This window comes from Ostrinia furnacalis, unplaced genomic scaffold, assembly GCF_004193835.3.
Source record: "Ostrinia furnacalis isolate ACB-3 unplaced genomic scaffold, ASM419383v2 OfSCF0802, whole genome shotgun sequence".
Classification (NCBI taxonomy): Eukaryota; Metazoa; Arthropoda; class Insecta; order Lepidoptera; family Crambidae; genus Ostrinia; species Ostrinia furnacalis.
Window position 1 is genome coordinate 515,590 of NW_021131041.1, and position 27,716 is coordinate 543,305.

The 27,716-nt window shown below is 38.8% G+C and overlaps 1 protein-coding gene across 2 annotated transcripts; it reads left to right on the plus strand.

The window, feature by feature from the left end:
* Positions 1-27,213, plus strand: LOC114350189 (uncharacterized). Of its 2 annotated transcripts, XM_028300895.1 has the most exons (6): positions 1-160; positions 10,839-11,009; positions 20,464-20,595; positions 21,150-21,222; positions 21,876-21,949; positions 23,200-27,213. In XM_028300895.1, exons 2-6 carry the CDS (start codon positions 10,845-10,847, stop codon positions 23,713-23,715), a joined length of 960 nt encoding a protein of 319 aa, XP_028156696.1. In that variant the 5' UTR covers positions 1-160; positions 10,839-10,844; the 3' UTR covers positions 23,716-27,213. The 2 variants fall into 2 exon arrangements, with proteins under 2 accessions (XP_028156696.1, XP_028156695.1); XM_028300894.1 differs by lacking the exons at positions 1-160; positions 10,839-11,009 and adding an exon at positions 19,219-19,263.
* The last annotated feature ends 503 nt before the right edge of the window (positions 27,214-27,716 follow it).

The following is a 27,716-nucleotide window of genomic DNA, read 5'->3' on the forward strand; positions in this document are numbered from 1 at the left end:
TTCAATTTTGACAGTTGTAACCAGTGGTCATCGTATTTTTTATACCTCCTTGCAGTTTGATACCAAAATATTAGTTATTTGCAAAGTGGTATTACGTGTGCACGATGAAAATACGATCCCACGCACTCCGGGAAAGGTGGAATGCGGCCCGCTAGCAACGGTGAGACAACTATTTCTAGTTACTACTAACGTAATGACCATATTTTTAACTGATTAAAAAAAACTGTAGTCAATTGGTTGTTAACCTTTTAACTGAAAGCGGGAGTCGCGTAATTTGACGCTGTGTCGTTTATAATTCTATTACGAATCAGACCGCCGCCGCATACATTACACTGTCTATCTATTGCATAGTTTAGCTTCTCAACATAAAAGTGTAATCTACTTTATCATTCAAATTGTTTTGTTATCTTTTATTGAACAAAAAATCGCTTTTGAACCGTTCATCGGCTTTAAACTGACTGATAAAAGCTAACTGATGCAGTTATCGCGTTAATTTCGTTAAAAATAATCAGTTGGTGGTATATAGTGATCATTTTCGCAGTGACGTATAGATTATAGATACCGCTCTTTTTGTTATTTATCTATCTGGACTATGAAAAAAGGTCTGTATACATTTTCGTATATTCTTTTTAATTTATTTTTAAAGTGTTTAAAAGCAATTATTTCTTAATCACCAGTACATACACAGTTTTAGCATATTATTAACTTTTTTAAGGAATTAATTAACATTTCCTCCAACTTTTGGAGCCAGTTATAACTATAAATAACAAAAAACCACTTCTATGATAAGATAACAACTTATAAAAACTAAGCAGGCATCTAAAAAACTTGTAGTTTAGTAGAGTCGCAAAAAAGTTTTATTAATTTTAAATTAATGCTACGATACAAGGAATAATACTATCAAAACTGATTTTAAATTATCACTAATAAGTCCCAGGATGGCTATTTTAACTGTTATTGTTGTAAATTGTCAATTTTGTTATAATAAATACATTATTATAATTTTTTAATAATAATTTAACAACTTATAACCAGAGAAACTTAGAAAAAAACTTTCTTTGGTTTTTAAAACATATTTTTTTGATAAATATTCTGTTTTCTTCCTTCCTAGCATCATTATAAACCCTTAAATTGTTAATATGTTTCTATTTTCTTTATTTATTTGTTTAAAATACTTTTATTTTTGTTCTTAAGTTATGTACCTTACTTTTAAAGTGATGGATTTTGATAAAAAATTTAAACCCCCATTTCTAAATATGTATGTTACAGTAACTAATCTAAATAAAATACTTCTTAATGCTAGTTGTTTGAAAGATTCAGTATATTTTGATATTCAATATCAGCGTAGAGATATTATTTTAGCTCTACAATAATAACAATTTTACTATTATCATTATTAATGTTTTATTTATTTGTTGAATGTCATAATTTCAAGTATTATAACAGAAATTTTATAAAAATAGTTAATAGTTTATGTATGCCTTGAGAGATTTTATGTCAAGCCATTTCCTTTGGTATGCCTTCATTTCTTTTGAGGTGTGTGTGTGTTTGGTTTCATAGTGCTTAGATAAATAGGCTAAGCTAATTAAAATAATAAACTATCAGTTTTCAAATGTGTTTCATAGAGTCTGGACTGTGGATACAGCAGTGGCAAGTTTATTTTAAGGCAGGCAATAGGTACTACATAATGCTAAAGCTCTTAAATATTTAACATCAATTGAAGTGTATCTTGGATCTATGTAATTCTGTGATAAAATAAAATAGTAGCCAGTTATAGTGATCCAAATAGTTTTTTATAGAGCAAAAGTTTTTTATAAACTCACCACTAGGCAACAGTTGTTAATTAATCACATCTTAACTACTTGAAAGTTAACTGGTTTTAATTATTTTAATTATTTGAAATTTAGTTTATTGACGCTATAAAATCGACTTTCTGGTGATAGGGCCCGTATTACAAGACGAGTCCCAAAACTAGAGAAGTCTTGGATTGCTAGAATTTTAAGATTTTTTTTTAAAAGTACATACTAGGTGCATAGACCCGTTAACCCCTCGTGGTAAGTTAAATATGCTTGCGTTACGAGTAGATTCCCTTGTCGCGGAAGTCTAAGGCCCAGAACAGACGGTGAAACGCAACTGCAACGAAACTGCAACTTTCTGATGATTCTGATGAATGAAACTGAAACTGACTTCAAACTGGTCGCGTCATGTGTGGTCTCTTAACGGACGCTATGGCAGAAACTTAGATGCAACTCATAAGTAACTAGCAGTTGCAGTTTCGTTGCAGTTGCGTTTCACCGTCTGTTCTGGGCCTAAGGCTACGGCTGGATACTCGCGACACCCCCACTCGGGCGATGACGGAACGTCGCGAAAGTTTTAGTGGGTATACCCCGTCCTTTTCAGGACGGAGCAGCGCCCTTTTCAGGCCGGGAGTCCCACACACCACCCTGTCCCCCCGCAGTGGTGACGGTGCGTAAAGCATTTCCTCTGCGACCCAAAAAAAAAACGAGTAGATTTCCTTGACGAGTAGATTAACCGCCTCTGTGGTCTAGTGGTTACACCACCTGCTTCAGACGCAGAGGTCCCGGATTCGATTCCCGGTGGGGGCAGAATTTTCTGTTCGGTTTGGTTGGTGGTAGGGCTTGTTCCAAGTCCGCGTGGCTAGCTACTACCATCTTACCTACGTCTGTCGCCATAACAACAATGTTAACAGCATTGTTGTGTTCCGGCAGTTAGAGGTAAGATAGCCAGTTCCTCTGTGGTTGAGGATTCCGGGTGAAGCTCGCTTCCACCTTCGGCCTGATTATCACTTACCATCAGGTGAGATACAGACCAAGAGCTTCCTCGTTGTGGATATATATTTTTTTTAAATCCCGGTTTATCACCCTAGTCGAACGGTAGCGGGGTTCGAACCCGCGTTCCTCGGATCTCGATTCGGCCAGTCCAACACCTACACCATTGGGCTATCACTCTATCATTTAAGATTGAATATTGCTGTAACTTAACACGTTGTTGACTTGTGTAGACGTTACTTCAACTAGAGTAACGCAGTTGTTCCATCGAGGAGAAAATGATTTATCAACTATTTTTTCGTTAAAAAAACTTTCATAAAGTTTTATTTTGGACATTTCCCGTACTCTCCTGCTTTACGAAACGATCCCAACGCCCAGACTTATATTATTTATGGGATCGATCATCTAGGGCAGTCTTTCCCAAAGTGGGCGATAACGCCCCCTTGTGGGCGCTGCAGGATTAGAGGGGGGTGGTAAGAGACCCAGAAAAAAAATCGGGACGTTACGTCTAGGAGGACTCTTAGATACCAACTGAGCACTCGACACTTGACTACAAATGGGGGCGCTAAAAAGAATTTATTCTCAAAGTGGGCAGTAGACAAAATAAGTTTGGGAACCGCTGATCTAGGGTAATCTAGATGATTGACTGAAATTTTAGTTTCGGCCATTCTCGGCCAAAAAACTTCCTTTGGCTTCGACTAAAAAGCCGAATTTTTGGCCGAAGCCTAAAGTTTCTAACAAAAGTAGAAACCAATTAAGAAATGCCAAACTTAATTGCCAGAGGGTGGGACACATAGTTTCTAGAACTGACGGCCGTTGGGACAGAAAAGTTCTCGTGTGGTGACCAGAAGACTTAATGTAGGCAGTCTTCGCACTCGGTGGACCGACGATCTGTTGAGGGTCTTTCTTGCAGTCATAGATGAGACGAGTGATCTGATGAAAGTCACGGGAAACGCCCAAATGTAGGCAGCGCCGCGGACCGGTCTTTATGGAAATCCTTGGGGGAGGCTTATTTTTTTAAAGATAATTAGTAATTTGTTGTTTCACAAATTACTAATACTCCCGTTAGCCCCTCGTACTAAGCTAAATATGCTTCTGTCACGAGTGAGCTCACCACAATAGTCGAGCGGCGGTGGGGACCGAACCCGCGTTCCCCGGATCACGAGTCGGCCAGTCCGACCCTTTCACCGTTCGGCTATCGTGGCTACAAAATTCTTTGTCCATCATTGAACGTGTTTTGGTTGAATCAAACTATAGAAATGAACGTTAAAGGTGCGCCAAAATACCACATGCCAACTAGATTTTTCTCATCACGCAACTATATCATGCTAATCCAGTTACCTCTCTCAGGCCTGATTTGACCAAACTTTTATCCGAGAATAACTCCTGGTATAACTGGCAAATTGACAGTTTCACTATGGGAAATAATGTCAAAACTGACGATTTATTCTGAGATTAATATTTACTCTTGTTTGGTCGAATCCACCCTCAGACTTGTCTGGAGAACGCTTGCGAGCCATAAGACCGTCTTATTTGTGATGTACCTTTTTGTTTCCCTATTGTTTTAAATAATATTAAGGGACTATTCCCACCTCTCTTTCCCACCGCTGCAACTCCTGTGTAGCCAGGATCTACAGCTTGACCGCCAATAAAAACCCAACCAGTGAAGGTCAAGTTTGTTCCGGGGGAAAGTTAAACTGTCATTGGACCCGCAACGAAATTAATCAGAAGAACATAGGAGGAGTTCGAAATTAAGGATCGAATTCTCTTCAGTGCAAAGCTTAAACACATTATTTTTTAAAGTGTATTGCTTAAAGAATATTAGCAATCTGTTAATACAAATTACTAAAAAGTAATCCCGTTAACCTCTTGTGGTAAGTTTGTGAACTACAAGTGAGTCCACCACAAATAGTCGAGCGCGGCAGCGCCGGGGATCGAACCCGCGTTCCTCGGATCACGAGTCGGCCCTTGAGAAGCTCCCCCTTTCGACCATATAAAAAATTCCGCNNCTCTCTCTCTCTTCCAGTCAAGATTATTTATTGGTCGTATCGAGCAGTCTGGAATGCATTCTCTCAGCGGTCGCAGGTTTCTTACAGATGACAGACGCCCCCCACTTTGGGAACCAATGGTCTAGTTAAATACCTAGTGGCCCTTATATTGACTTTTCATAATAGCATACCTACTCTAACGTAAAACTTTTCCAGAAATACTGACTGTTGCTACAAACAAATAATGTATCTAAGGCTGAGTTGCACTACCTAACTTTAACCGTAACCTATAACGATAACCGGTGTTTTTGTATGGAGTTTCACAGATTTTACTTTTGTCACAGTTCAAGTAAGATTGTACAACCCAGCTTAAGACCAAAAACTCATGCTAATCATCTATCCCATTAAAATTTAAGTTGATATTTCCTAAAATCTCTTTTTAGAGAATGCTTACATAAATAAGTCAGCGAGAATCTAACTAGTTTTTTTTCCTTTGTTCCTCAACGAGGAAGCTCTTGGCCTGTATCTCACCTGATGGTAAGTGACGATCAGGCCGAAAGTGGAAGCGAGCTTCACCCGGAATCCTCAACCACGGAGGAACTGGCTATCTTACCTCTAACTGGCGGAACACAACAATGCTGTTAATATTGTTGTTATGGCGACAGACTTAGGTAAGATGGATGTTTCTCGGATCTTAAGTCCAACAGTCTGACTCTGATATCATTGGGCTATTGTCGCTTTCCAATAAGAAACACACCCCTCTTTTTTGAAGTCGGTTAAAAATGGCACGTGCTAATTTTTTACCGAGAACAAGATAGTATCTTAGGGATTACAGTATCGCTAACTATGCTGGTTATTCTTATCAAAATGTTTTATCTGGAATTGTTTATCATTAAATTGATAGCTTAAATACTGTGATTCCTTCCTCGTTAAAGTATTTAGTTAAACCGTTTTTAGGATAAAATTATTTTAACATGAAAATCAGGGTTCGAAAATATCCGATATTTTGATATTTATAAAAAATATCCGATATTTATTATAAATATCAAAATATCGGATATTTATGATATATATCCGATATACAGTGTGTCCGGGCTTGTAGTGATCAAACTTTAAGGGCGTAATCTATGGACAATTTTATCGATGAAAATACTTCAAAGGATGATGGGCATATTGGGCGTTAAACCAACAGAAACAAAAAGTATACTAAATTAAAGCTTAATACTAGTACTTCATTTCATAGTATGACAACAACCCTGAAATACGCGGGGATACGGAGATAGAGGTCGTTGAATATGCAAAGTTTACATAGTATTTCACATCACATTAGGGTAATAAAAATAGTATTACGTCAATTAGATTGCTTTTATCGATCATATTGAGAGTATTGTATCATACTCGTATCTTACTATCGATTCTATCGATTTAGTAAGTATGGTATACCGAATAAATCATAATCGATTATTCGATTGCAATAATCGATTATATTGCTGAAAATAAGGAATTGAATTAACAATCAAATGATAGTAATGATGGTATCAATAAAATCGATTAATCGAATTGTTAATCGATAAATCGTTATTTGGCAATATCGATTAATAATCGATCCGTGATCGATTATGCGACAACACTACAACTTAACTGGTAGAAATCCCATTGAAACATGACTGTGTTCATGACATTTCTCTAAATGGTACCTAGGTATGGTCCTACGCTTACGAGTATAATGTAGAACATGGTTTAAATATACCATTTGTTGGCCCCACTCCTGAACTGTTGGACATAATAATGGATAAATAACTTAATGTATTTAAAATGTAAGTAGATAAGTATATTAATTAATAATATTTTTTGTTTGCGTAATAAAGGACCTATTACTATTACACATTACGTCAATTCCCAAGAAAACCCGGGAGTTTTTGATAGTTATTTACATGCAAATATATTTCTGATATTAAGTCCTAACAAATAATAGTAGTTACATTTCTGTTGGTCTTACGCCCAGATTCCATAGAAAAGTGCCCATCATCCTTTGGGGCTTGACCCATTTCTCGCAAAATTACGAGGATTTAAGTTTTTAATTTTTAGTTTTCACCTCTTCCTTCAAAAACAAGTGAAAACGTGGGTAGCTTAACACTAATAAGCAAAAATTTTATATCATGCGATAGCCAATAAAATTATCTATTAGTAGAAGTAGAAAACAGATACAAGTTTCATACATTTTAAGGGAGTAAGAATGGATTTAATTAGAAAAAAACGTGACTTTTTTCACTTCTTTTTCAGTTATTTTCCAACACAAGAAAAACCAGGTCGTTAAGGTATGTTTTATTTGCATTGTATTATTAGTATTTGAGCTATTCTACAAAACGAATGTAAATTTATTAGTCTACGTCTATTAATTTCGACGTAATTGTTGAACAAAGAAACCCCTTCCCAGCGGTTTCCATAGCGCACGCGACATGCGAAAATGCACTGCCTGAAAGAATCACACAGCCTATTCCGATTACTATGGAAACCGCTGGGAAGGGGTATCTTTGTTCAACAATTACGTCGAAACTAAAAGACGTAGACTAATAAATTTACATTCGTTTTGTAGAATAGCTCAAATACTAATAATACAATGCAAATAAAACATACCTTAACGACCTGGTTTTTCTTGTGTTGGAAAATAACTGAAAAAGAAGTGAAAAAAAGTCATGTTTTTTTCTAATTAAATTCATTCTTACTCCCTTAAAATGCATGAAACTTGTATCTGTTTTCTACTTCTGCTAATAGATAATTTTATTGGCTATCGCATGATATAAAATTTTTGCTTATTATTGTTAAGCTACCCACGCTTTCACTTGTTTTTGAAGGAAGAGGTGAAAACTAAAAATTAAAAACTTAAATCCTCGTAATTTTGCGAGAAATGGGTCAAGCCCCAAATTTGAAGTATTTTCATCGATAAAATTGTCCATAGATTGCGCCCTTAAAGTTTGATCACTACAAGCCCGGACACACTGTATATCAACTTTGATATATATCAATTTTGTATGAAAGCCATAGTATTATTTTATTGTATTATTCATGAATACTATTGCATATGTGTTACATAAACATGTTTTTAATGTTTTTAAAACTTAAAATCAGACAAATAAAGCAAAAACATAAAATATCTTTGAAATACGGCAAAATCAACTAAAAAAATAAAAATCTTATGTCAAAAAGTACAAATACAGTAACAAATTTTAAAAGTTGATATATATCATCAAAACCGGCTTGATATACTCGTATATCCCTTGATATATATCCTCGAACCCTGATGAAAATAGAACCAACTCCAAAAAACGCACTAAAATAAAATAAAAAGTTTGGTAAATAAATTATCACTTTTTTTTTATCCACAAAAAGGAAGTTCTTGGAATCCTCAACCACGGAGGAACTGGCTATCTTACCTCTAACTGCCAGAACACAACAATGCTGTTAACATTGTTGTTATGGCGACAGACTTAGGTAAGATGGTGGTAGCTAGCCAGGCGGATTTAGAACAAGCCCTACCACCAACCAAACTGAACAGAAAAATCTGCCCTCACTGGGAATCGAACCCGGGACCTCTGCGTTATTTATTTATTAGGAACGTTAACTGGCAGATAATGCTTTATGACATTAAATTCGCCTTGGGGAACTTATGTGGCATTAAATAATAATTAAATATAGACATAGCTCATTAAAAAAGTCCTTTTGATCGTGGGAACGAGCGGTGGGAAGTGGGAATGTTCCCGTTTACACCCTGTATACAGGTCCAAAATACCTTTACGGTATCCCAAGTAAAAGGAATCCTAAACTATAGAGCTGGCTTTAAATGTTATTCAAACAGGTTCTGTGTAAACTTGTATTATCAAATTTACATTTAAACTTTAGAAAAAAAAACTAGTATATCTCATTTTTGAACTACCTCGCGTTGTACCATAAACAAAACTTTTTCTTTTTTTCCTCCATGTCCATGTGATCGAAATGCCAAATGTTAAACTGGCACGTTTTCCACGAGTTTTGTTATTTTTGGTTATTATTTTGTGGGTGTGGAATGGTGGTGAGGATGAGATTGCAATGGGAGCGTTGCGGGTTCGATTCCCGATGAGGGCAATTTTTTTTGCGATTAGATCGAACCTCGAGTTCTTTGATCGAATCGAAAATCGAATCCGTCAAAACTCCATACAAAAAAGGGGCTTTTCGACCACTTTTCGACTGGTTTGCGATTATAATTTGCACTTTGTCTAGACCCACAGTTCTTTCTTGCAGTTTGTCATATGAAACTTAATCTTAAAACACAGTTAAAACAAAAAAAAACTTAAATGCTCTACTGTAAAATTACCAAAAAAAAAATCCTACGTCTACTTTATCAAACGTCAAAAAATGTCTGTCAAACTCCATACAAAAAAAACACCGGTTACTGTTATTATAGTCGCGGTTAAACCCGTATTCACAAACATTATTAAATATGAGGTCTCACAGAGCGCGTGGCGTGGACGCACAGGTTGACACACGAACCAATCACAGAGCTCTCAACGCTGTGCGTTCGATTCGATGCTGCTTCACTTAAGCAAGCATCGTTTGTGAATACGGGCGTAAATGTTCGTAAATTCACAACTTATTTTGTCTAACAACAAATTTTCATTTGCCTTAATATTTTCACCACGATTGCAGATCATGTCCTTTAATATAATTGTAATTGAGACCTTGCGACAACCAGTCCAGTCCGACTTAATGGCACTGGTACAGTCAGTTTCAAATAGTTTGTGACACTCAAAGTAGCCAAAAAGTTGATATCACAACTTTATGGAGGAAAGTCGAACCTTAACTTCGAACTCCTATGTTCCTCTGATTATTTTCGTTGCGGGTCCATTGACAGTTTAACTTTCCGGGACAAACTTGACCTTCACTGGTTGGGTTGTTGGCGGTCAAGCTGTAGATCCTGGCTACACAGGAGTTGCAGTGGGAACGAGAGGTGGGAATAGTCCCGTAAGGACCTTTTCCAATATGGATGTTTCCTGGGTAAAAAAAAAGCAACAGTTTTAATTAGTCCTTCAGTTAATTTATCAAAAAATACTCGACACGTGTTTTTCACTTTTTAACACTGTCGAAAGTTTTAAAAGATAATCGCGCCAACGTTCATAATAAAAAGCCCGTGACGTCAATGAGTGCTTAAAAGTGCAGCACTTTGTGACGTCGCGTCGCGCGGAACTTCAACGCACCATAACTTAGTAATTATTTGTTTGATTGACAACTAAAAATGTACGTGTCCAATTTTTTTTAATTGATGGACTATTAAACTTTTTTAGGTAACTAGCCTATTGTAACAAAGCCGTTTTGCGAACTTATTGCCAACTTTGGGTGTCACGAACTATGATGCTGACTGTATAAATCAGGTTTTAAAGCAATTCCGAGTAAGTGCTGTCAAATAATTGCTGTTAGATTAGAGAAAACAGGATCACGATAGGAATTTTATGTTTTGGAAAGTGATTTAATGGTTTTCGAAAACGTTTGAGCGTTTCAAGTTGAGGCTGAATTTCGATTTTTTATCTCTCGCGCAAAAGTTTCGAATATTTACATTTCTTTCACAAGTATGAAAACGGGCATGAATTAAAATTCGTTTAGTCTTTTTGTGTGAATCCATCTATGCTCGCTCACAAATTTTCATATAATATTACCTAGCGACCCGCCCCGGCTTCGCACGTGCTAAAATGTAAGTCTTCCTCTTGAATCACTCTATCTGTTTAAAAAAAACCGTACTTATCACCATCCGTTGCGTTGTTTTATGACTAGGCGCAGACCACCGATTTTTAGTTGACCGATAGTTTTGCCTGATTTTAAATTGTATGAAGAATCGGCCATATCAAATCGGTGTAATGTGCGCACTTCCATACATGCCAATACTGATCAACTGCCCGACTAAACTATCGGCCGACGAAAAATCGATAGTATGCGCCTAGGCTAAAGATCTAAGCATACATCTAAGGGTCCAGGGATAGACAGCGGAAAGCGTTTTTTTTATACTATGTAGTAACAGCCACCATTGTTGCAGGCTGACATGTCTACCCGAAGCGCGAGCGCGATGCGCGCGCGCCGCGGCCACAAGGAGCGCTCCAAAAACTTCACCGAGCTCGAGAAGAGAACCGTTCTCGAGCTCATCGCGCGCCACCGCGACGTGCTGCGCCAGGGCCGCTCCAACAACGCCACCAACCGCAGCAAACAGGTACTAAACGGGACTATTCCCACCGCTGCAACTCCTGTGTAGCCAGGATCTACAGCTTGACCGCCAATAAAAACCTAGGTACTACTTACAACACTACCAACCGACTATTTACAGGTACTATGTACAGTGCTATAAATAAACAGATAATGCACCTGAAACCACTTCTACCAACCAGGTACTATTGCACCCAAAACCGCTTCTACAAAGCACCCAAAACCACTTCTAGAACGCAACTATATCCACTTGTACAACGCGGGGACTTTTGCACTGCCCATAACCATTTTACAACGCCACCAACCGCAGCAAACAGGTACCAGTGCGCACATAGTCACCACAGGTAACCACTACCACAAGGAGCGCTCCAAAAACTTCACCGAGCTCGAGAAGAGAACCGTTCTCGAGCTCATCGCGCGCCACCGCGACGTGCTGCGCCAGGGCCGCTCCAACAACGCCACCAACCGCAGTAAACAGGTACTAAACGGGACTATTAAGCTCTCGTTCCCACCGCTGCAACTTCTGTGTAGCCAAGATCTTTCTCCAGAAAACCACTTCTACAATGCACCCAAAACCACTTCTACAACGCACCCAAAACCACTTCTACAACGCATCCAAAACCACTTCTACAACGCATCCATATCAACTTCTACAACGCAACCATATCCACTTCTACAACGCGGGGACTTTCGCACTGCCCATAACCACTTCTACAACGCCACCAACCGCAGAAAACAGTTACAAAACGGGACTATTAAGCTCTCGTTCCCACCGCTGCAACACCTGTGTAGCCAGGATATTTCTCCAGAAAACCACTTGTACAACACATCCATATCCACTTCTACAATGCACCCAAAACCACTTATACAACGCAGCCATGACTAATTCTACAACGCACCCAAAACCACTTCTACAACGCAGCCATAGCCACTTCTACAACGCATCCATAACCACTTCTAGAACGCAACCATATCCACATCTACAACACGGGGACTTTCGAACTGCCCATAACCATTTCTACAACGCCACCAACTGCAGCAAACAGGTACCAGTGCGCACATAGTCACCACAAGTGACCACTACCACAAGGAGCGCTCCAAAAACTTCACCGAGCTCGAGAAGAGAACCGTTCTCGAGCTCATCGCGCGCCACCGCGACGTGCTGCGCCAGGGCCGCTCCAACAACGCCACCAACCGCAGCAAACAGGTACTAAACGGGACTATTAAGCTCTCGTTCCCACCGCTGCAAGCCAGTGTAGCCAGGATCTTTCTCCAGAAAACCACTTCTACAATGCACCCAAAACCGCTTCTACAATGCATCCAAAACCACTTCTACAACGCATCCATATCAACTTCTACAACGCAGCCATGACCACTTCTTGAACGCAGCCATATCCACTTCTTTCTACAACAGGGACTTTTGCACTGCCCATAACCAGTTCTACAACGCCACCAACCGCAGCAAACAGGTACTAAACGGGACTATTCCCACTTCTCGTTCCCACCGCTGCAACACCTGTGTAGCCAGGATCTTTCTCCAGAAAACCACCTCTACAATGCACCCAAAACCACTTCTACAACACATCCATATCCACTTCTTCTATAGGACGTCCACTGCTGAACATGGGCCTCCCCCAATGCTTTCCATGTTGATCGATTGGTAGCGGCCTGCGTCCAGCGCTTCCCTGCTACCTTTATGATGTCGTCGGTCCACCTTGGAGGTGGACGCTGCGTTTTCCGGTACGAGGCCTCCATTCCAGAACCTTAATTATATAGTATACAAGTAGTATATCCGTTAAGCTAGCACCCATAACACAAGCATTAAGTTGCTTACTTTGGGGCTAGCTGGCGCTGTGTGAAATTGTCCAAAGATTTATTTATTTATTTATTTATTTATTTATTTATTTATTTATCATCAGGTTATCTAGTCTCCGCTGCGAGAGCACGACACATTTTAATTTACCAGAGGCAGGGAAGCCTACTTACCCCCATCCTATTCAAATAAACCCCTATACAGGGTGACTTTGTTATCAGTATCCACATTTTTTTAATAAGCTCGTTAGAACAATTTGACAATACAACTTTATCGTAATTATTTTTAATTGTGGTATTTTTCGCAAAAAAAATATTGAAAGTATAATCCGCGGGTGCCCATATCTTAAGTTTTAAAGGTTATTGCTTATTTTCGCTCACCATTATGTCTATTAAGCTTTGCAGTTAACTGTGTGTACGTATTTTTCCATGAACGAAGCAAATTTTCCACGTAAGTCAATTTGGAAACCGCGCGCAGCGGATGAAAATAATTAAATATGGAGAAAAAAGTTTTGTTTTCTTTACGTAAATCAGTTAAGTTACTGATTCTGAGTCGATCCTGAAAATTTGGATACTGATGCAAAAATCATCCTGTATACCAACCAAACTGGAAAAAAATAACTCAGTAATTTTTCATTGCGAATCGAGAGTATGTTTCTATCCACGAGGTCTCAAATCTTATAATATTGATTGAAGTACCTAATCATAATCGCACCTATGACAAAAAAATAACATAATTTACGTAATTTAACCGAACGTGTAACCTGATAAGTAGATTAAGCTAACTCAAGGACGATGAACGAGTAATCGGTAATCGCCGATCCGAGATAGTACAATCGATGTTCCCGTTAATTACCGGTTCACCTAAACTATAAAGATACGGTTAAAGCAGCTACTGAAACAAATGATAACATAAAATAAGGTTGGTATTATTTAGGGAAGGTCTTCGTGTGGGATTCCCCGGGTTTTTCTAAGATTTTTAAGGTTGAAATGGTTTTCAAAAATGTCTGGGTATATCCGGGTACTGATTGGGAGAGTCCAATCCTATTTGATTGACTAATGTCCGTTTTCACGATCAATCCCTAATTTTAAGTGACCCATAGGAAAACAAAATTCCTTTACGTGTTAAAATAGGGAGGGATCGCTTAAAAATTTGGGATTGATGGTGAAAACGAACATAAAAGTTTTGGCACCGAAATCCTGATTCTAAAGGTCGCTGTTTGAACACCGTCAGTCACCGAAATAAACTATATTGTGGTGAACCCACTCCTAACAACATTTAGCCTCATCATCATTTCTGCCACAGGACGTCCACTGCTGAACATAGGCCTCCCCCAATGATTTTCATATTGCCTTGTTGATAGCGGCCTGCAATAGTGAAGTGACTGAGTTTCTTGCGCTGCTTCTTCTCAGCACGTCCCGTTTATTGTCCCGAAGCAGTGGTAGTATTAATACTGGGACGTGTAAAAGTGCTTTTTAAAAGCCTATTTGCAAAAATAAATGAGTTTTCATCCAGCCCCTTCCTGCTACCTTTATGAGGTTTTCGGTCCACCTTGTGGGTCGACGTCCCTGGCTTTTTAATTAGCTTAGCAGAAATATTAGTAACTTGTGTACCGCAATTGTTATTTTTTGTGGTAACTCTGACGGAGGCATTATGGTTTAGAAAAGTTTTAACGGGACAGATGTACTAATTCCCAGTTCCACTGCTGCAACTCCTGTGTAGCCAGGATCTACAGCTTGAACGCCGATGGAACCCGACCATTGAATGTTTAGTGCCAAGAAAGTTAGTTTATTTCTAGATCTAAGAAATCATGGAATTTATCAGTCAACTTAGTAAACCAATAAAAATGCCATAAACTTCGTGAAATCATTTTTTATCAATATCACAAAGTTTTTTGGACGGAACTATAGTCGCATATTTTACAAAACTGGTCTATTTTATTCTACAATTAACTAAATACAACGGGTTATGGGTGGTATTTAGATATCCTAAGCAAGGCTCTAAAGTGCAAAATGGAAATTGACTCAGAAGTCTTACGTCAAATTCAAATTCTTTATTTGCTTATAAATAGGGTAAATACATAAGTCCGTATTCACAAACGTTGCTTGCTTAGGTGAAGACCCAAATCGAACGTTGAATAAAGTAGATAGGTTATTCTTGGGGAATAGTGTTAAAATGTTTATTAATATACCACAATCTCTTATAGAACTACCTATTCATAAATTCAAAGTACAGGTTAAGAAAATCCTTATGAAAAAAGGACACTATAAATTAACGATTATTTGAATGACAAGAGTGCGTGGATTTTACCTGCCTAGCTCGCACTTATTGCGTGTCATGTAAACTATAAATTACTGTATTTTATTGAAAAAGAAGCTGACAAAGTTGACTGAGTTTCTTCCGCCACTTCTTCTCAGCACCAGCCCATATGTTGTCCCGAAGTGGTGGTAGGGCAAGCTATATTTGGGATGTGTATAAGTGCCCTGGAAAGGGCGTATGTAATAGTATGTATTGAATAAAATATTTGATTTGAATTTGCTCTGTGATTAATTCGTGTCACCCTGTGCGTCCACACGCACTGTGATACCTTAAGGTAGCCTTTCGAAGTAAGCGTCACAGACGCAGCGTCTTTAGCTTTGGTCTTGTGCCACCAACGCCGCTTCACTAACTCGCTTCCAAAGGCTACCTTTAAGACCAAAGCTAAAGACGCTGCGTCTGTGACGCTTAGTTCGAAAGGCTACCTTTATAGTAAACTAGCTTTCCGCCCGCGGCTTCGCCCGCGTGGAATTTTGTCTGTCACAGAAAAACTTTACCGCGCGCGTCCCTGTTTCAAAAACCGGGATAAAAACTATCCTATGTTCTTTCCCGGGACTCAAACTATCTCTATGCCAAATTTCATCAAAATCGGTTGTGAGGTTTAAGCGGGAAAGCGTAACAGACAGACAGACAGACAGACAGAGTTACTTTCGCATTTATAATATTAGTTGGGATTGGGATTGGGATTTTGTGAATACGGGCGTGAGTCTTCTGACTCTACGTACATTTTGACAGTTCTGAGTAGTAACAAGTAACTTGAAGACTGCTTCATTTGCAATTTGGCGGCGCGTGTAAGCTCACCATAGAGTAAATTATGACAGACAGGTCTAAGAATAGTTTGTATATGTCAATTTTAATTGAACAACCTGCCTAAAAGGCGCGCTTGGACTCATAAAATAAAAGGCATATATTATTTCTAGCGCGTTGAATTTTTACACTTATATTATAAAGAGGAAAGATTTTATTGTTTGTTTGTACAGGCTCCAAAACTACTGGGCCGATTTGAAAAATTCTTTCGCCATTAGAATTCTAGATTATTTCTGATGGACATAGGCGGTACGAAGTTCGCCGGGTCAGCTAGTATAACTATAATTTACAATTGCTTCGGGACAATAATTTAGGTCCGTGCTGGGAAGAAATAGCGCAAGAAAATCTAGTCATAAATAAAATAAAACATAGCTCGTAGAGACGATGGCCGTTGGGGCAGGAAAGTTCTCAAGTGGCGACCACGGGCTGGAAGACGTAGCGTGGGCAGGCCTCCCACTAGGTGGACCGACGATCTGGTAAAGGTCGCGGGAAGAGTCTGGATGCGGGCAGCGCAAGACCGTTCACCGTGGAAAACCTTGGGGGAGGCCTTTGTCCAGCAGTGGACGTCATTTGGCTGATTGAGACGAAATAAAATAAGACATTTTTTTAAAGTTTTCGATGTTTATTTATATTGGAAGGCGAACCCTAACTTCGAACTCCACCTATGTTCTTCTGATTACTTTCGTTGCGGGTCCAATGACAGTTTAACTTTCCCCCGGAACAAACTTGACCTTCACTGGTTGGGTTATTGGCGGTCAAGCTGTAGATCCTGGCTACACAGGAGTTGCAGCGGTAAGAACTAGAGGTGGGAATAGTCCCGTTTATCGCGTGAGCTAGAAAGTTAAAATACTGCACGTATTTATGTGATGAATTTATCATATTGGCAATACTGTAAATAAGCATTTAAATTTTACTAAACTTGTTTCAAGTTATACTTAATCGTCGCTTACCATCAGGTGAGATTAAGGTCAAATACAGTTTTAGTATCATAATAATATCTTGTACAGCCAACGGCATATTAAGTTTAACACTGTGGTATCTAATTTATTTGCCCGCTATACTAGCTGTGCACGCGACTTCGTACGCGTGAAAATACGTAGTTTGAATCTTTGAATAATATTTCCTGTTTTTGCAACATTTTTCTTTACTGCTCCACCCCTATTGGCTGTAGAGTGACGTTAAGCCTAAAGCCTTCCTTGATAAATGGACTATACAACTACAAATATTTTTTCATATCGGACCAGTATGTAGTTCCAAAAAACGCAGCGTAAGACGTCCACCCACAAGGTGGACAGACGACATAATAAAGGTAGCAGGAAAGCGCTGGACGCAGGCCGCTACCAACCGCGCAACATGGAAAGCATTGGGGGAGGCCTATGTTCAGCAGTGGACGTCATTACAGCTAGTATTAGTATATTCAATTATTATACAAAAAATTAGCTTATTAAGTTTGTGAAATTTACTTTAAAAAGATGTTTCCTTCGTTAAGAATTTTACTTTGATACTTGTATATTGATTAAATAATCGTACATCACCGATAGTAATGATGATAAACAGTTCTTTGTTGTATAATAATGTATAACATAGAGTTATCATCTAAGCGTATTTATAAATTCTAGTATCAGTTGATAAGGCAGATCTCTACGTGGGTTTGAGATTTAGTAGTTTTAAGACTGTATACGCAGCCGTGTGGTGACGGCAGAGTACATTTGTCACCAACCCCTACTCTTCCCGCGGGTGTCGTAAGAGGCGACTTAGGGACTACACATCAAACAGAGAATGGGCAGCAGCGCTCTCTGAAAAACATCAATCTTTAAACTGCGATCTCCAACCCGCCTGCCAAGCGTGGAGATTATGGCAAAACCCTCCACTATAGTGGAGGAGGCTCATAGTCCAGCAGTGGACTGTAAAGGGCTGTTGATGATGATACGCATATATGGCTTCGTTCATTTTCACCCACTGCTGGACAAAGGCCTCCTCCAAGGATATCCATTACGACCGGTCCTGCGACCTTCACCAGATTTTCGGAACTCTAGAACTTTTCTGCTCCAACGGTCATCAGCAACTACGAGCTATGTTAGAACAGTATAGAGTTATTTTTCTGGCTTCCACAGTATACCAGCGTTGTGACCTTTTTTTTTCCCGGGAAAACGGCCTGACCATATTCAACGTCTGGGATCAACGGCGAGTTATGTGGGATTCTAACACACACTACCGCCTGGTTGGGTTATTATTGGCGGTCAAGCTGTAGATCCTGGCTACACAGGAGTTGCAGCGGTGGGAACGAGAGGTGGGAATAGTCCTGTTACCACCAAGTACCAATGTTATGATTTAGCATAGCATTTTGTCCGCTGTTTATGTGAACTTGTTATAAATAAAATGTTCTTTAAACCCACACGGCAAAAATAAGAATTACGCCAAAACTCGACATAAGCAGACCATAAGAAAAAAAGAACTGCAGTAGGTATTTTATTTTCATTTTTATTGTAAAACGAGTTTAAATGTAATTTAGAGTTAGTGATATAAAGACGTCTACATATCCTTAAACGTGTGTGTTTGTGAAGTTATTTGTTGTTAAACCAACCGTATAATAGTTGTTAATTGGGTCGAAGTAGTATTAATCAGACATACTCGAAGCTGAAGATTCTGCCATACATGTCTGCCACTTTGATAGATTCAATTCTGTGATCAATACACTTCTTTTACGAAATTAAAAACGCAAGTAGCTTTTTCTAAAGATATCTAAAGGTTAAATCAGTCGGTGTCACGGCACGGGAGGGGGTTTTGAGACGTCAAATGTCAGCGAGATGTCAGATATAGTTCCAAAATACTGGACTGTCCTGTCGATGACATTGACAGTGGGGCGCCACCGTCAATACCGGATCGCTGGTTCAGATTTTTGCCATGTTGGAAACCATATAGTTGAACGATGGTAGCGCCCCCCTGTCATTGAGTTTGGCGGGACAGTTCAGCGTGGGTCATCTATATGCTCTTGCTTGTTTGCTCTGGCACGTCATAATATGTCAATGTCACTCCTCCCCTTCTGGAGGTATGGGAGGGGTGACATTGACATATTATGACGTGACAGGGTGTACTGAGTCTCGCTGACGTTTGACCGTCACAAACACCCTCCCGTGCCGCTTCCATACCTCAGGCACTGAGTTAAGTGCTAGACTTAATACCCTGTTTTCGTGACATCAATCGACCGACCTATCTATCCACAAACTACTCTATGACGTATCGAATTTGAACCACCGGTTATTATTTCATTGTTTTTCAAAGCGAGTGCTTGTCGATGGACAACCAGAGCCACTTGTACAGCTATGTGAGTTATTTATCATATTATTTTATTATCTTATCTATTACCTAATTTATAATAATTGAAAGCACAAACTTTGCACTGGGGGCACGTCTGTATTTTATTTACTAGCTGTGCCCGCGACTTCGTACTCGTGATTTTTTTTTAAATAATATTTCCCGGTTTTGCAACATTTTTCTTTACTGCTCCGCCCCTATTGGCTATCCAACACAAAAGGATTTTTTTCAAATCGGACCAGTAGTTCCTGAGATTAGCGCGTTCAAGCAAACAAACTCTTCAGTTTTATAATATTAGTATAGATTTGTTTCTTTGTGAAGTTAATCAGTCAACTTTATGATTAATCAGTGTGGGGAATTTAGCATTCGGTAGGTAATTGTTTTAACGAAGATATCGAGTTGGAATTATCTGATTCCGAGTTCTGTGGTTTTGTACTTAGTGTTATTTCGTTTAAAGCCTTCTTTGTCACTTCAAATTGTTATTATTTTATGTAGTTTGCAGTCTTTTTTAAGGCTGAGTTGCACCACCTAACTTTGACGGGAACTATAACGATAACCGATGTTTTTGTATGGAGTTTGACAGGTTTTTGACGTTTGCTAAAGGTAAATAAAGTAAGATGGTGCAGTCACATAAGAGAGGGTCATGCATGCTCCTGCAGTGGAGGCTAAATGACCTGATGAAGTTCTTATTGGTTTTATGTATTACCTTACTATAAGATACAGTCACAAGGTTGACCAACGACTTCGTAAAGGTAGCAGGAAGGCGCTGGCGGCAGGCCGCTACCTACCGTACAATACGGATATCGTTAGGGGAGGCCTATGTTCAGCAGTGGATGTCCTGTCACTGTGGCTGATATGATGATGATGATGAAGATATAGTTTAGGCACTGTTTAATAGCTGAATCTATTAAGTTCTAAACGCCACCAACAGATGGCGCTGTACGGTGTTGACTTACACAAGCAAAGTATCTTTTGGCCCAAACATTTTTTTTATTGAAACTACAATATGCAGACTCTAGCTACATTCCATACATACATTGGTGACTACAGTCTATTTTTGAACAACATTAATACGTCTTGTCTTAGTAAAATACTATTGTTGTTTTATTTGAGTTAATCCTTTAGTAGCTCAAAACATCGCAACAGTGTGTTACTGTAGATATTTTTAAATTGAATAAAGAAATAAAAATGGCGTTTCGTTTGCCCACAGCTGGTGTGGTCGACGATTTGCGAGGAGGTGAACAAACGCTGCGGCGGCGAGCGGCCGCGCACTCCCGCGCAGGTCAAGATGTGGTACGAGAACTACAAGAAGAAGTGCAAGATGCGCGCGCACGACACACAGGTATGAAAATCTTTGTCTAGATGTTTGTGCAGATTTTTGACAAGATGTTTTTCAAGGACAGTAAGATGGGCCTGCACGACACACAGGTAAGAAGATCTTTAACATGTTTGTACAGATCTTTGTCAATATTTTTGCAAATACGTGCAGGCTATTCCTACAGGTGATAGTTGAGTGTAAAGATTTTTGCCAAGATCTTTGACAAGATATTTGCCAATATTTTTGCAAATATGCACAAGATGCGAGCGCATAACACAGATGACAGTTGAGTCATGTTTGCAAGACCTTTGTCAAGATGTTTGTCAATATGTTTGCAACTATGTGAAGATGCGTGCGCACGCCACAGCTGCACAGGTGAGAGTTGAGTGTCAAAGTGTTTGTTAAGATCTTTGCCAAGATGCTTGACGTCAAAGTGTTTGTTAAGATCTTTGACAAGATCTCTGCCAAGATGTTTGACAAGACGTTTGTCAGTATTTGCAAGGAGGTGAACAATATCAAATGTTGAGCAATGAGCATGCAATTTGTAGTCCTATAAAGTTTCATCATTATTGTTCCAGCAAACCCAGGCAGAGGCGCCCGGCCTGCTCGACGGAATGTTTTGGCAAAACATACTTCCTTTAGACGTAAAAGGTAATAATTATTATCTTTGTTTTTTCATGGCCTCAGTATTAAGAAATACAGTATTCCATCTATACTAATATTATAAATGCGAAAGTAACTCTGTCTGTCTGTCTTGCTTTTACGCCTAAACCACTGAACCAATTTTGATGTTTGGCATAGAGATAGTTAGAGTCCCGGGAAAGGACATAGGATAGTTTTTATCCCGGTTTTTGAAACAGACAAAATTCCACGCGGGCGAAGCCGCGGGCGGAAAGCTAGTTTTTCTATATAATTTTACGGAGCGGAGATGAGAAACTCCGCTTTGGTGGAACCGGGCTTTAGATAAAAACTTTGGCAATTCAAAAATTTGACTATACAGAAATAAACAATAGGAGATATTTTATTTCCATTTACATACTAAACGTCACTTTAAAACAGTGGGCTGAGTGTGTTTACATCAAACGCGCTTAAAAAATGTATGATTTTTTTTTTGTATTTGAACGTTTCCCGCTAAGGGCGCTGTACAATCCGTCATACATTTAATGTCATTTTTTAACGCGCTTATAGGCCCTCAGGGTTCCACTAAGGTGTAACTTTTTATTTATTATTACGGGGGTTTAAGTTTAAGTTAAGTTTTGCATTTTCAGACCAAAAAATCCTTATTAATATGATATTCGTTTCAGAGGAAGAAGCCGAGGCGACGTTGAGTGTGGACGGAGCACACAGCGCCAAAGATGACGACTGCCTGCCCGTTAACGTGAGTTTAACATCTATTCATCATCATCATTTCAGCCACAGGACGTCCACTGCTGAACATAGGCCTCCCCCAATGACTTCCACATCGCACGGTTGGTAGCGGCCTGCTTCCAGCGCCTTCCTGCTACATTTATCAGGTCGTCGGTCCACCTTGTGGATGGTTTTCCGGTACGTGGCCTCCACTCCAGAACCTTGCTGCCCCATCGGCCGTCAGTTCTGCGTACTATGTACCCTGCCCATTGCCACTTCAGCTTGCTAATAAAAGTGATATCAAATCTACACAGTGTGAGCCCAAAACTCTGCCGTCAGTAGCCTTCATTAACGCCCGTATTCACAAACGTTACTATGAGGTCTCACAGTGCGCGTGGACGCACAGGGTGACCCAAGAACCAATCACAGAGCTCTATTTAACGATGTGCGTTCGATTTGCTGCTTCACTTAAGCAAGCATCGTTTGTGAATACGGGCGTATATCTTCCTGCGTGCAGTTGCTCGGGCACTCAGGGCACGACATCATGTGCTTCATCGACTGGTACATTGTAATACAGGCTATTTTGCAGCTAAAATGATGTGCTTTTGACTGTACCATGATTACCACTCTGATAGGTGTCCAATGACAAATGAAAGATGACAATTATGCGAACATCAGACCTCTCCAAACAGTCCAGTCAGCTTAGAGAGTTTAGGCTAAATCCTCCACTGGTATCCTGCTCTAGAGCAGCGATTCCCGAATGGTGGTCCGCGGAACCCTGGGGTTCCGTGGAAAGGCCGCAAGGGTTCCGTAAAAAATATTATCCCACGTTTCGTGACCGACGTTGTTCGCGCGCACCGTCTTGTTGACGCACAAGGGAGGGGCAGGGCGTGCGGGCGGAGTAGTACGGGGGTTCCGCTAGGAAAAGTATAATCAATTAGGGTTCCTTGGCAAAGAAAAATTGGGAAACCCTGCTCTAGAGAATAAACGATCTTCTTCTTCTTTGGTCTCTCGCTGATGAGGATCGCGACCACATAATTGTAGTGTGAATAAATGTGTTTTTTTTAAAGGTTATTAGTAATTTGTATTGCACAAATTACTAATAGTCCCGTTAGCCCCTTGTGTTAAGCTAAATAAGCTGATCTGACGATAATATGCACTATGATTTATGTTTATGCACTGGATGTCCTATAGTCATAGAAATAAACTTTATCAAAACTTTGGTATTATATCCTGGATGTGTTACGACAACAATTTGAATTATAAACATGTCGTTTCCAGATGTCAAACGGCCGACTCTCAAGCACGAACGATAGCGACGACACGATGCCCAACGTCCTCGAGCCCCAAGTCCAAATAATACCCCATTCCTCCCCCACGCCCCCCCTCAAACCCCTTCCCAACCCCCTTTCTCTACCCCCCCACTTACCCCTCCTCCCCAACCCCTTACAAGTGATCGAACAGGACCGAATCCGGCAGAACCTAATCCAAAAACTAAACGAGCTCTCAAACACACCTTTAAACTTAAGCCATCTGGACGATGACCGAAGAAAAAATGGCCACGAAAAGAACCAGGACAAAGACGAAATAAAACACGACTGCGGATCGGCGACGGAAGAAGAAAGATTGTATTTCACAGCCAAAAGACAACACGCCATCTGGGAACATGAGGCGAAAATGAAAATCCTAAACATGGAACTTCGTCAGAAGGAAGAAATATTCTCGCTGCAAAAACAACTCTTCCTCATCGAGTTACGGCTCAAAATGGACTTCCTGGAGAAGGCCGGCGCCAAGTAAGATGTTTCTGAAAGTATTTATGACAATAAATTTGTTGTAAGTCACTCGTAAGTGATAGGATGGGCCTGATGAGAGATCTATCTCGCGGTAAAGTCAGTGTGTCTCTTTTTATCGATATACGAAGGAAAAAGACAGAATATGCATGCAAAGACAATTTTAGAAAGCATCAAAAAAGTATCAAAATTGCTATATTTTAACCAGTAAAGAGGACATACCGAACTTCAAATATCAGGCCCAGTATACATGCTTTAAGCATAGTATACACATATTCAAAGACCGTGAATGATTTGTTACATTTGTCTCAAATGTATAGGGTTGCCAATGCTGTGATATTTATTTTGGCCTTGTGTTACATAGAACTCATCGTTAAGACAATGTCAAAATGTGATAAGTATTTTACTCGTATTTTCAAATATTTCCTTTTTACATGACCCTAATTTTATTTAGAAAACTACCAAATGGTATGTTTTTGTAAATTGGCAACCCCGAATGTAATGAACGTGCAACATCGATTGGCCAAGGGCCAAGAAATAAAATACTTCATCGACATTAGTCACTCATACGATCTAGTTCATTTAGTGCCATCGGTTACTGTAGTTACCCATTTTTTAATGTTTATTTTAACGCCACAGACCACTTAATACTTCCAAAATTGTAGTTTTTTAACAGAAACAGTATAATGGCAACATTTTTTGCCTATAAAGTACCCAAATAAACAACTGTATTTTTTTAAACTAAAACAAATAAAAACTTTTTTACTCGTTCTATTTTTTAATATTACGTGGTCTGTGATTTAAGCTGTCTATTTTTTATTGCAAATAAGTCAGTATTGCGAAAGATATTTTTAAATTACTTATATTTTGTTGATTATTTTAATAACAAAATGCGATTTTCACCATGCGTATTTTAGCACGATTTTTTGCCTTTTATCTTTCGGTGCAAACATAATATGTCTTGATAGGTAAAAATACCTGCTTATTTTTAACATTTACTCAGCTTGACGCATCTGTCAATGACACCTTGTCTTTGATCAACCAATCAGAAACAGGAAAAATTGACAGCTGTCAAATTACATGGTGTTCGAAACACGAACTATGTTAATGACTATAAAAAAGTTGATTAAATTGGTGCAATTATGTTGTTCTAAGTATTGAATAGGAAATCGAAACAGCAATAAGTATTGTAGCTTTGTATGTTACATAATCTGTATGATATTTGTCTATGGCCTTCTGTGTTGCCAAATTAAAAAATCTGATTATGACTTTTAATGAAAAAGACTAAATTGTCGTCTTAAATTCGAAGTAAAGTATTATAACATTTTTGTACCAGTGTTGTATTGATCGGAAAATTGCATGATAAGAATTATTTTTTGAAACTTATATTTTGCATAGCTTATTTTTTATGTTACTTTTTTAGTTGTAGAACACTTAATAAGTTAAGAGCTTACTTTTATAGTATTATAAAACTATAAGGCAGCTAAAGCATAATTTTTATTTATAGAAAAGTATAAAACTGCCATATTCTTTGATTTTTTGCCCATTTTAGGGTCAGTTTAGAATCAAAAACATTATTTTTTTGGACTTTTTAAAACCCTTTTTAATGCTTACGCGACTTCTTTAGTTTTTATCACGTAAAATAATTTTATTTTAATCCATTTTGTTATAATTTCTTTTGTTAGTACTTAGCATCCTGGTGGACTTAAAAGAGCCCATTTTTAGGGTCATTGTACTTTTGACAGGTCGTGTCATGTGTCATAATATATTAGCACTGCTAACATACTAGTCGTAGTTACATTTATGTAGTTGTGTGAAGTGACATACAACAATACCTGTGTATTTATTAACTATAGTATTATATTTATAGTACGCCGAACGCATAGTATTAAAGTATTGACTACTTATAAAAATATTTATCAAAATCGGTCTCTTTAGATTTATTTTCTTCAAAAGAAAAGTATTTTAGTTATATATGCGTTTGATTTATATATCCGTTGATATAAGTATTCTTAACGCAGCCCCTGGACCGATTTTGATGCGGTTGTGTCCTTCACACAACTATATGCCAAGTCAGTGATGTGCCAATAAACGAAAACCATTGTTAAAGTTATTATAATAAAATATATAGTTATTACATATATAAGGTATAGTAAATACGTAACCATACGTAAAATGTAGACAAATGTTACGGAAAAATAAATTCGACATAATATGATATTACTAGATATATGAATAATAATGTAGAACGAAAAAATTGCAGTACAAAATAATAATAAAAAATATACCTCAAACACACAGTGTATTGTATATAAATAGATAAGTAGATTATAAAATAATAACGTTTTAGAACCGTTTTATATGGAGGCGTCTTACACCTTCAGTTTATTCGCGCTCGGTTGCCAGGTTCAAAAATAATTTGTTTAAAAGCTTGGCAACCCTGGTGTAAGTACTGCAGAAACACTTTTTTTGGCTAAATATCTGTTTCCCAAGGCTGTAACATAAAGTTAATATACCTAGCGGGATAGAGCAACAAAGAACTGAGCGAGCGAGATGTCACTAGCAGCAACACTGTGATAAAAAGAGATGCGTGATGCAAACAACCGTTTTTTGCAACTATTTGACAGTTTAGAGGCACTTAGTGGCACGCAGAAAATTTAAACTCTTGAGATATTTTCAGATTTTACGCGAGTGAAATCGTGGATGTTTATGAGAAATAGTGCTTCAAAAACATGGTGACTGATTCAGTGATTGATTTGTTGTAAAAAACAGTGAAATAATCCTGACAAGTGACATCCAGTGTCATCCAAAATCGGTTTCGTTTGACAGCTCGTAGTTGTTGCTCTATTCCGACGGAATATTAACTTTATGGTCTGTAACTATGTGCCAATTGACACGTCTCAAGGCTGCGATCATAATTTTTAAAGGCTCTGCCAAACCAACGCGTGCAGCTTGCGTGCGCGATGGCGATCACTGCGTGCAAAAGTTGTTCACATTACCGTGATCGCGTTTCAGACATTTAGCATGAGAAACGTCAAAATAACAAGCGCGATCTGTGGGTCTAGACAAAGTGCAAATTATAATCGCAAACCAGTCGAAAAGCCCCTTTTTTGTATGGAGTTTTGACGGATTCGATTTTCGATTCGATCAAAAAGTGCGTTTTGTCTAGGGGGCTGGCCCCCTAGACAAGTTGCAAAATCTGACAGTTTTAATGTCGAAAAATGGTCGAAAGACCTTTTTTTGTAAAGAGTTTACAACGGATTCGATTCGATCTAAAAGTGCTACTTGTCTAGACCTACAGCTCGCTAATTGCCGCGGCCATTGACAGGACGCGTTGATCTGAACTCATCGCTACAAATTCATACAAGTCTGATCGCTATCGCCACCGCGCACGCAGGGAACACGCGTTGCTTTGGCCGAGCCTTAATAGTTGGAATGTGATGTGTTTGCGATCTCACTACAGTTATTTTTACCTCTGATTGCGCTTTCAATAAAAGATATTGTTTTGGAACAAATATAAGTTAATCTGATTAAATTGGATATTATTGACATTAATAAAGAATTTATTTTCTGTTCCGATGTCTTTCATTTATATTTTACTAGCGGCCGCCCGCGACTTCGTACGCGTGGATCCCGTTTTACTCCCTTAGGGGTGGAGTTTCGTAAAATCCGTTCTTAGTGAGCACCTACGTTCTAAAAGGAACCCCCATGCAAAATTTGAGACTCCTAGCACTTGTAGTTTCTGAGATTTCGTGATGAGTGAGTCAGTCAATCAGTGACCTGCCTGAAATATAGATTCTTCTCTATCATACAACCCGGTTGAGTTAACAGCGCACTGCACTTGGCAGCCGTGACGTCATATCGACGAACGCGGGGAAGGGTGCGGGTAAGCGGGTGGGAGAATCACATTTCAGCGGATTGATATGATTTTGCTTTCAATTACGATTTCTGCTTTTAACCAAACTGCCTTTCACAAATGTGTAATCTTGCAGTCAAAATTATACTAGA